Genomic DNA, 11,568 nt, shown 5'->3' with positions numbered 1-11,568 from the left:
AAATAATTCTAAGTCACTGTTAATTAAAAACCATTTAAGGTGTTTCTCAATAAACACAGTTTTAAACCAGGTGCAAACCGACAGGGAGCGAGACTTGGCACCGATTACAAAAGATCTGCCAAGAACGTGAACAGAAAAGTTAAATACATGTTTATACCTGACAGGGAAGAAGTAGTGAAAAATATCCCGCAGCAAAGCCAAAAAATGTGGCTAAATCTGCAGACAAAGCTGACTCTCCTGATGAGTAAATTTATGGTTGTGAGTTTATTCTCTTGCATAGCTTTCCCTTGAGAGTCTGTATAAATCAATGGATGAACTCAGGTCAGCCATTGTTTTTCAACTGTCATTTTAAACCCTTAACATCATCACTTGACTGCTGCACGTTTGGTCTTTATGGAGCCAAAAGTGAGAGAACTTAGAAGAAGTGGGACTGGAGAGCAATACTTGAACCTCAGGACTTCGATTTGTTGAGCAATTTAGTTTCATCGCTCGTTGATGAAGAGGAGTTAATCCAGTTTGCTGAGACATAAAAACTTTTAAAAACTGTTTATTGTTTGTTGTATTCTAGGAAGCTTACACTCAAAAGGATGATAAAATATGTCAGAAAGTCTTCTAGAATCAGAGCGGTAGAAAACTACTGTAAGATGTAAAAATCAGTCAACAAACAAGTGTTCAGAAAGTTTCTTAATCCTGACAGAAAGGTTTCCAGGGTTTTTCCTGGAACCCCCATAGAAAACCTCCTTCTGCCCCCCAAAAGTGTACAGAATGCTGATTTCTCTCCATTCTGTTTTTATTGTAGCCAGGACTAAGAATCTATGAACATATACTATTATTGTTGCTGAATATTAACTTACAAACTTGCTCTATCAAAGCATTTTCAAAATTAAAAAAAATTACAAACCAACTAATTGAACATCAAATTCAATGAAAAAGCATTTTTTCCTGGATATAATAAATAAAAGTGAAATCAGGAATAAATAGCTGTTATTTAACCAACAATAAAAAAACAAAACAAAAACAAGCTTTGCATCTTTATAAGAAAAGTTGTAGGGAAATCATATATAAATGTCAAATCATTCTGGCTTAAACATGTATATAAATGTATACAAAAGCTATAAAATTTATTTTTTTATTTTATTTATTTTTTTGTTTTTATGGCACTAGTGGCTCGTTTTTTTGACAGCTGACAGTTGATTGTGCTTATTGACTAAAAGGGATTGTTTTGTAAAGTGCTGGACTATGTGTAGTAGTGACGTACCAGCTTAAATGAACCTACCGTATTATTTAAAAAAAAGTACGGTAAGGATTCTTTGATCAACCGGGATAACGTTGGTTAGGGTTGATGAAATATATTTCAAACAGATTTAAAGCAAACCTGCAAGAAAACCTGTTTTTAGCCTTAAAGTTGTAGGGAAGTCATTTAAATGTCAAATCATTCTGGCTTAAACATGTATATAAATGTACTCTTTATCAGACGATATTGTCCCAAAAGTTAGAAAATTTCTATTTTAAAAACAATCCTGTCTTTAAATCTGTGTTTTTTTTCCCGTTATCTTATGCAGGCGAGTTAGTTGTAGGTCAGATTGTACACCTAAATTCGGCCAATCATATATCAACGGTCAGCTGTCAATCAAATTTTTTTGGTCATAGCATCTTGATTCATATGTGATATTCATATAAGAATCATTTCCTTTCCCATTGAATTCCGTCCCAGTGTTCACGGGGATGGACGTCTGTGTCTTCAGCAGGCGTAGAGCTAACAGAACTGGCAGCGTTGCGAGGCAAGGGCTCAAACATGTACGGCTGTAAGCCTTCTACACCAAACCAAGCTTCTGCCGCCCTGGCGTCCTCTTCCACAACAACTTCGTCCCCGCTTTCCTCCTCGAAATAAATAATTTATGACGGAGGAGAATCCTCCACGACCTCCGACACAAAACTCTCCTCATCTTGCATGTTTCCGCTGTCCATAGTGTTCCTTAACAGTGTCGCTTCTACATCACCAATTTAGTCCTACTTGGTCCCAATGGAATTTTCCATTGGGAACCTACTAGCACTAAGTTGCTAACTGGTTAGCAAGATGCTTTCGAGAAACTGGCCACAACCAAATTGGCTTTCGAAATCCCGCCCTCTTGATAACATTGACTTTATTCACTCATGCACCACTCAGGAGAATTCGGAAATGAAACGGTTGGAACAGCCGCTTCCCTAAGCTGTCTATTTGACCTTTGACCCAGTCTCCAACGTTTTGCTGCTTCCATATAGATAATCAGATTATCATATATATTATGAGAGTCGTGCACCACTCCGGAATTCAGGAAAATTTACTATTGGAACAGCCGTTTCCCTATGACTTTTACTCCATCATAGTGTTGCCCACTAATTGTTTTTTTTTTTTTTTTACATTTTTACCTTTTAAAAAGCTTGCACAGCTCAACACACGCCCATTTGGATGTAAAACAGTAATACAAGTTTAAGTGTTTTTTCCCTCTCAGCCGTTTCTCCTGTTGTCTGCCATCCTTCTCATCCTCTTATTCACTTTGTCTCTTCTTTCAATGTCTTTGCTTTGATTCCTGAAGTGGTTGCATGCCTGCATTCTTGGCTCTCCTACACAGAGTAGGAGGCTGTAAATGATGTCACGAAGCTGTGATTTCAACCTCAGTGGTACTTAAAGGAGGCTAGAGCGAGTCGGTGTTGTTTCTCAAACAGATGGGTCATGAGAGAGTCTCTGCATCAAGCCTGATGATTAGCAGCAGGGGGCGATGGGTAATGAGGTTACTGATTTGACGCTAGTAAGACCCTCAGTGTTTTAAGCTCTAGCTATATCAGGATAAGAAGGTCTGAACTTAGTGAGGCTAATAACCCCACTGCTGCTGCCCAGCACACCTCAAAACATAAACTACCGGTTTGACAAATGTATAATTCAGCTGAAAAACCCACCAGTCTATGAAACTCACATAATGAATCACAATTTATTATGTGAGATCATTGTTAGCTAAACAGCTTAGAGTTAAATTAATAAGCCAAAAAACAAACAAACAGGAAGATAAAATTAACAGGAGCTCTGAGGTTGTCCGGTAAATCTAATGTTCAACCTGATTGAATCAAGCACAGAAAAAATAAATGAGAAATCTTTTAAGAATGTGCCTATTTTTCAACACAAAATATATGCAAATTCAACAGTTATGATACAAGCAGGAGGAAAAGTGTGAAAATTCCAAACAAAACTGTGTTTGTAATCATTGAGAAGTCACTATTTGTTAGCCTGTAACTAAATATCTTCTATTGCATGCATAAACTGTCCAGTCCAGCTGGTACATAAGCATTATACATATGGTCCATTGTCATGACAGATTAGCTGGTTGTTTCTCAGTGTTGCACCAATCCCGGTAATGGATTGCATCTTAATCAGCTTGAACTTTCCAAACTACTTATGTCACACCGGCTGGACACATATTCCCTGTGAAACGGATACCCTCAAACAACCACCTTGTTGTGTGAGGTCTATCAGAGAGAGCACATTGGCTTACACAAGCTTTCCAGCTAATTCAAACAAAGCATTGATACTCAGCGTACAGTTTTAACATTTCTTATGGTTACAACATTAAAATTAAAAACAGACAGGAAACAGATACACTTCTTTATAATAACCCTAAAATAAACCCCGGTTGACTGTCAGATGTCCTCTAATTTGGTGTCAAGTAATCTCAGAATATATTCAGCTGCTCAGTAAAGGCCAAAAAGGTTTGCAAGAGAACATAGAGTATGAAGGAGCACAGCAGATTGGGGATAGAAAAGCTAGACATCAGCCTACACTGGATGGTCCAGAACAGGAGGGGATAACCAGACATTCAGCCTCCATGGTAACTAATGCAAAAAGCCAGATTGATAATGAGTAGCACTGAGTTTACTGCTACACATTATTATCTGGAATCTCTCACATCAAATCTTTTTGCCGAAAAGGAGGGACATTCTAATTGGGCGGAGAAACACCTAGTTTGGTCTTAACCAGTCAGGGTAACAAATAAATATGTCAGGAGATGCCATGAGAAACCACAACAAGTTGATGTGAAAGCAGCAGCTATGCCTCTATCCTCCTGTGCTGGTTATTTTATTTTGGTTTGCCTGTGAGTGTCATGATCCTGGTGCTGATGACTGGCTTAATTAATCATTTCATTCACCTGTCTAACTCTACCCGGTTTATCATTAACTTTCATCTGATCCACTTGCTCCTACTTCTATTTAACCAGCCCTCTAACCAGTCTTCAGGGCCAGATTATTCCCGAGCCAGTGAGATTATTCACGAGCCAGTGTCATAACCCTAGATCATTCACTAGCCAGTGGTGAAAGTGTTTCAGTGTTACCTTAGAGTTTCTGATTTGTTGTTCTGCCTCTAAGCCACTATGCCTGCTTGTTTCCAACTGATCTGTTTGCCTGACCTGTCTTTGGACCTGCTGGATTCTTCCTGTTTCCTGAACTTGGAGCTGCTTCCTGGATTTCCCATCAGAACCTCTTTAGATTTCTGATCTCCTGGTTCTGAATCCTGAGCACATCCTCGACACCGGCTTTAGCTTCGCCCTCTGGAATATCCTGCCTTCCTTAGTCTACTCGGATCTGATCTCCTGCTTGTTCTACGTCCTCTGGAACATAGAACAAGCGTCTGGGACTCTATGAGTCCCTGAGGGTCTGGGACTCTATGAGCAGCGTCTGCCGCGTCTTGTTGTCAGCGCACCGGCTGGAATCAACCATGTTCTCTGGGCGTGGACTAAACTATAAAACCAGGTTAATGACTAACATGTTTATAATGATCCTCCGTCAGATTATCCTGGTCACTAACCTGTTTCTCTCCAGCAGAGGTTCCTGCTTTAGATGCCCTTGCTGCTGTAACTTAAGATCCTATGCTTTTAATAAACGTTTTTGAGTAATCCCACTGTCTGTCTTGCCTTGAATACTGGGTCCCCTGTTCTGTGCCTTGATAGTGGGCTTCGAAACTCTTGTTGTAGTTGCATAATACTGCACCGTGATTGGCCAACCCATTTTGAGTTGAACAGCTAAAGTGGGAGTCGGACAAGATGGATTCTCGTGGTTTTGTAAACCCACAAATACTACAAGAATTCAGCTTGCAGGCAATGTTCCCCAGAGATCCATAGCTCAACTATAAGTTGTGCATGCCATAAATCTGGTCTTTTTGGAGGAAAAGCGGGATGAAACCTGTTATTGAATATACACTCACCGGCCACTTTATTAGGTACCCCATGCTAGTGACGGGTTGGACCCCCTTTTGCCTTCAGAACTGCCTCAATTCTTCGTGGCATAGATTCAACAAGGTGCTGGAAGCATTCCTCAGGGAGTTTGGTCCATATTGACATGATGGCATCACACAGTTGCCGCAGATTTGCCGGCTGCACATCCATGATGCGAATCTCCCGTTCCACCACATCCCAAAGATGCTCTATTGGATTGAGATCTGGTGACTGTGGAGGCCATTTGAGTAAAGTGAACTCATTGTCACGTTCAAGAAACCAGTCTGAGATGATTCCAGCTTTATGACATGGCGCATTATCCTGCTGAAAGTAGCCATCAGAAGTTGGGTACATTGTGGTCATAAAGGGATGGACATGGTCAGCAACAATACTCAGGTAGGCTGTGGCGTTGCAACGATGCTCAATTGGTACCAAGGGGCCCAAAGAGTGCCAAGAAAATATTCCCCACACCATGACACCACCACCACCAGCCTGAACCGTTGATACAAGGCAGGATGGATCCATGCTTTCATGTTGTAGACGCCAAATTCTGACCCTACCATCCGAATGTCGCAGCAGAAATTGAGACTCATCAGACCAGGCAACGTTTTTCCAATCTTCTATTGTCCAATTTCGATGAGCTTGTGCAAATTGTAGCCTCAGTTTCCTGTTCTTAGCTGAAAGGAGTGGCACCCGGTGTGGTCTTCTGCTGCTGTAGCCCATCTGCCTCAAAGTTCGACGTACTGTGCGTTCAGAGATGCTCTTCTGCCCACCTTGGTTGTAACGGGTTGTTATTTGAGTCACTGTTGCCCTTCTATCAGCTCGAACCAGTCTGGCCATTCTCCTCTGACCTCTGGCGTCAACAAGGCATTTCCGCCCACAGAACTGCCGCTCACTGGATGTTTTTTCTTTTTCGGACCATTCTCTGTAAACCCTAGAGATGGTTGTGCGTGAAAATCCCAGTAGATCAGCAGTTTCTGAAATACTCAGACCAGCCCTTCTGGCACCAACAATCATGCCACGTTCAAAGTCACTCAAATCACCTTTCTTCCCCATACTGATGCTCGGTTTGAACTGCAGGAGATTGTCTTGACCATGTCTACATGCCTAAATGCACTGAGTTGCCGCCATGTGATTGGCTGCTTAGAAATTAAGTGTTAACGAGCAGTTGGACAGGTGTACCTAATAAAGTGGCCGGTGAGTGTACATTTCTGTTTGCAGTTCGAAAGTTCCATATAAGAATACATGGCTAACACATAAAAGAAGGTAAACTGGTCAGATTACACCAACTTTGATCTTTTCGGCCAACATACAAAGCCCTGTTTGAGCTAGAAATAAAGTCAAGTGCAAAGCGCCCCAATTCAACCATCACCACCATGGGTTAAAATCTACCATAGGTGACCATGTAGCTACCTTAAAATGTCACCTACAATTAAGTTCAAGATATACTCTCTGTGTGTGCCGTGTGCGAGCCCATAGAACCGCTGTACCTGTTTATAGTTGACGCGAATGTAGATGCAGTACTTGCAAAATCACAGAGGGGCAGTTATCAACATAACAAGCGTTTTTGTTCGCTTTTTATCATTTGTAGTGTATTACAACCTGAGGAAGCACCAGCAAAGATTATCAACAGAATCCTCACCTGGAGCAGGATTTTATTTCCATCATAGTCCTCCGTCTGCCAGCGGACGTCACTGATAGGACTGCAGGGGTGTGGCAGCAGTGGGACCAGCACGCCAACGTCTCGTACTCTCACCTCCATCACTGCGGAGTCCAGAACTACAGGATTCTGTCCCCGTGGGAGTTTCTTAAATGACAGCTGGATCTCCATGTCAGGGTTGGAGTACACCACAAAGAAACAAAAGTCCTCCTTCTTCTGCGCTACACGTCGCTGTAGCAGTAGCTTGTAAAGCCGGACCATGTCAACATAGTTTTCATGGCGACAGTAAACTGTAAATCGGACAATTTCCTTGCCGTAGTGCACCTGCCGGACAGCCCAGAGTGGAGTGCCCGGTGACAAGGTAAAAAAGTCCTGACTGCAAGGTGTGAGAGGCAGCATGCTGCGGCCATTGCTGACTTTTTCAGTATGATGGTAACGCCATGGCGGTCTCTGAAGAGTGCGGTGCAGCATCAGAATCCGCTCCTCGCCACCGTACGCTTCCTGTAGGAAGATGATGACCGCCATGGCTGGCTGAGACCCCGAGGGCGGACTGCCGTTTTGGTACCGCTTCGTCCGAGGCCGCTGGGAGGAGGACGCCCGCTCAGAGACTCTGAAGAGCTGCAGTTCAGGGTGAACCCACGCCAGCACGGCGTCTGCAGCACGCTGAAGGAACTTGGCCTGGCCGGGGTCAGTGATGAGGTGGATGCTGACGAGGAATGGATCTTGGAGCTCACCCATGGATAACTCACCTCCAGAAGCACACATGCAAAAGACAAGAAAAACTATTTAGTAATATGAAGTATATATCTTTGTTTTTTTTGTGCCAAATCCTAGAGACCATGTTTATTTAGACTTGGCTTGGACTTAACTCTGGAAAGACTTAAAAGAATTAGGACATTTTCAGATAACGATCCAGGTAAAACAGAACATTTCAACGTGAGAGGAGAAGCTTAGTTTCTCGCCTGTTATTCCTTTGGCTTGATTATTTTTCTCTTTCAACTTTTCCATCTCATTTTTGTTTCTAAAATCACCTTTTGCTCTTTACGGTCTCTATTCCACTCAACCAAAACCAGCTCCATCTTTTATTTCAGTTTTTGTTGTTTACCTTTCTCTTCCCCCTCTGCTGCCCCTCACAGAGGAGAGGGGCAGGGGAGAAGGGCAGACTCATGTGGTGTGGGGCTCCTCTGCGAAGGCTCATTAGTGCCATTAGGAGTCATTACTGTGGCCCAGAGGAATGTCTGAGACCACAGGAAGAGCGACGCATTCAGGTGTAGCCTCTTCCTCACCCCTGGACTTGTTACCATTTACCAACTACTAAAGTCAGGTTCTCTGCCTGCATGTTTAACATCTTTCTCTATGTTTATTCCTCCTCTCTCTTTTTAAAGGTTTATCCCTGCAGTCTTTAATGGACTTCTCAAGGGACTCATCCCATTTCACTTTGCCTGTGAGAAAGAACGCTCAGTCTGCTTATCCCCGGCAAAGCAGAGTGTTTGACTGTTGCCAGAATCCCTCCATAAAGCATTGAAGTCAAACAGGGACGGCGTCTGTATCACCATTTCCCACTGGCCTTTACACAAGAGCAGTTTCTGCAGGACCAAAGAAGTGACATTTCTGAAACGTTCTGATCAGGTTACTGTAAAAGCCACCAGAGGCAAACTGAACCAACATGTCAAAAATAATAAAGTCTGAAAGTTAAACATTTCTTAAGCTAATTAAGCAAATAAAAAAGGGTATCTGTATTATCCTCAGAGTTGGTTAAAGTTGTGTCAGAAAAAAAGTGGCGGTCCTTCAAAGAAGGAAGAAAAAACCCCTCCTTCTGACACCCCCTCAAACCAATGATGTCCATCTATTCTTCCTACTCTATACTAAAACTCACCATAAAGGCAATGTTACACATGTTCTGGTGTTAAATTAGTGAGATTTAATTTTTCTGAGACTTAGCTGCCCCTATGCCCAATATGCAAACCCCAGAGCTGAAGATATAAATTGAAATAAAGATACATAAAAAAAATACTATTATAGGCCCAGAGTTTAGAATAAACACTGGCTAATGTTATATGACCATAAATGTTATATGATGTTTCTGTTGTTCTGCTTTATGCACAAGTGAATTAGGAGCCTAGTGAACAGATATGGCTTTGTTATTGAGCGTTCAGTCAACAACTTAACCGATATGCATCTTGAACCTTTTGGTCATATCTTTATGAGTGATTGAGGACCCCTCTATAGTTTTACTCAATGACTGTTTTCCCTCCTTTTTCTTGTAAGCACAACAGAAGAGGTTAAGGAGGTGGGAGCTTGCAGCCAATCCTTAGAAAATGTTTCAATCAAGCCAAAACACCACCCTTTATCATGGATAAGCAGCTAATTTCTTTTTAAATTCATCCAATCATCGTGCTGCTCTTTTAGTGCGAGCATGTCGAAGTTGATTTGTTAATCTTTAAAGGACAAATGTTTGGTGCATATATAAGTGTTAGCCCCGATACCTGGCTGTGAAGTAATGGCCAATACCATACCGATAGTATCTGTCTGAAACTGATGTGTGTGTATATACATGAAGAACTGCATACTACTTGAATGTAAAATAATTGCCATCATGGCTTTGTCAAGCTGCTGCCTACCTTTGTGAAGCAGGAAAAAGACTAATACAAAGTGAATCCAGTAGAATGTTTTATTGCCTACCTGGAATGGGTGACAATAGAATAAATTTTTGGCTCTCAAAATGGTATCGGTGCCCTATTTGTTGGTACTCGCCAATACATATACAACCATTTTAGTGCTGGATCAGGGCCCCACCGGATACTGGTATCGGTGCAACACTAGTTCTTATCAGTGAAACTATGTTGTCTGTAAAAAGAAGAAAATGGAATAACTTTGTGTGGTCGTTGCACAAATGAACAAACTGGTTATCCTCTACAAGCCAGTTCACTCTAGCAGAGCTATCCTGAGGTTCTACATGGACCAGGATCTCTCTTTGGGCCCTATCTGAGCTGAAGAAGTAGAACCTGGGTATTTAGACACCAGAGGCTAGGTTTCTGTTTTCACCCAGAATAAATGGAAGGCTATTACTAAGTAATCTCGTTATCAACTTTAACATTAAATGTAAAATGTGACGAATTCTATGTGAAAACATCGATAAGTTAAAAAACATGATTGGTAATACCTTAGGCCGGCTCTGCATACTTTATTCAGTTCCTGTTTTGTTCTAAAACCCAGCTGAGAAAACCAAATGTTTTACATCCTTCCTGTTGAGATCATTTCTACTTCAGTAACTCTTCGTCTCTGTTAGAGTTCAACATCTCTAAACAGAAAGAGTTTGCACATAATCATTTTTATGTTTATTTCCTGACATCTTCAGACGCCTTTCTAACATGCCATTAGTTTTCAGAAACGAGCTCCACGCAGGCACGGCCTCACTAATGATACATTTTGACCACAGAAGATGTTTTAGTGCAGGGCGAAGTCAGCCATGCTGACTTTGACCTGAACTGTAAAATAAATTAGATGTGTTTCCATCATCCTTTTGTTGAGCAATTTGAAGTGTTGCATTAAGAGAGCTTGAGACAGGAAAATTGTAATGAACTTCATTTTGCAAAAAAGCTTATATGGTTACTTGAGGTGGTTTTTCACTTTTTCAAAAAAGCTTTAAAGGCACTAAAACAGACGATGGAAACATATTTTTCGAATAAGTTTCGAATATGTTTCACTGCATCCTGCTGTTCCCGCTCTCTCATGTTCCTCCGCTGTCCCACAAACTTGCCCCCACGTCCTCACCGCCTCGGCTGTCTCTAGACCCAGAGCTAGTTCCTGATTGTCCCTCTTGCGTTGTGGCGTGGAATAACATAGCGCAGACCACGCTTCTAAATTGGGCATAAATCAAAAATATCTGCAACAAACTCACTGCAACACGCTGCTTTATAACTTTATAACCAGCCGTTAACAAAGAACCCAATGACTGCCCATTCTCAAGGGATGGACCCGTTCGTCCGGTTCGATTTGCATGTTTTCTAAGGCAAAAAAAAGCCTTGGTTTTGGTTCACTCTATAAAGCCTCAAACTCAACTCTATTTCTGACATTCTGAATTGAAAAAGCTTCTTGGAGGGGAAGCAAAACGTCTTCAATCTTGGAAACAAAGTTCAGTGGATTGTTTTTTAACCTTTTTCTAACTTTTCTGGAAGGACTATGACCTGGATGACTGAGAATCTTCACCACCAATCTCAGCTAAATTTAGCTCCAATTTGCCCAATTGCCCCATTTGTATCACTCAAAGTCCATCACATTGCCAGGCGTTAATTTATTCCTGAACGCACCTACTATAACATGTAAATCCTTGGATCCTGTCATCACCTTCATATTCTGCTTGAATGCACATTTAGCCTTTTAAAGCCTAAAAGCAGAAAATAATTGTCTGAAAATTCAAATTGTCATTGAACATTCTGTCAAACAAAAAAAAAATAATTAGATAACTTTTTTGTATTATTTTTAATACATAAGGCATTTTTGTGCAATTTAGTTTAAAATTGTCTGTTCACTACATGTGCCTGATTGTACAAGTCACAAATTTCAAGAGCTAAAAAATCACACTGATAATGTAGAAGTTTTAATAACTCATATACAGTGGGGCAAAAAAGTATTTAGTCAGCCACCAATAGTGCAAGTTCTCCCACT

General features: G+C 41.3%; 1 protein-coding gene across 1 annotated transcript in view; it reads right to left on the bottom strand.

Moving 5' to 3' along the window:
* Nucleotides 1-11,568, bottom strand: part of LOC107095843 (protein FAM124A-like) — a 44,209-nt gene that overhangs the window by 8,259 nt on the left and 24,382 nt on the right. The window contains exon 3 of the mRNA XM_015392199.1: nt 6,883-7,649. Coding sequence (XP_015247685.1) covers nt 6,883-7,649 — 767 coding nt within the window. The remainder of the gene's footprint in view (nt 1-6,882; nt 7,650-11,568) is intronic.

Source organism: Cyprinodon variegatus, unplaced genomic scaffold (assembly GCF_000732505.1).
Source record: "Cyprinodon variegatus isolate N-32 unplaced genomic scaffold, C_variegatus-1.0 Scaffold578, whole genome shotgun sequence".
NCBI lineage: Eukaryota > Metazoa > Chordata > Actinopteri > Cyprinodontiformes > Cyprinodontidae > Cyprinodon > Cyprinodon variegatus.
The sequence above is the reverse complement of the archived record's forward strand: the minus strand, read 5'-3'. Positions and strand labels throughout refer to the sequence as shown.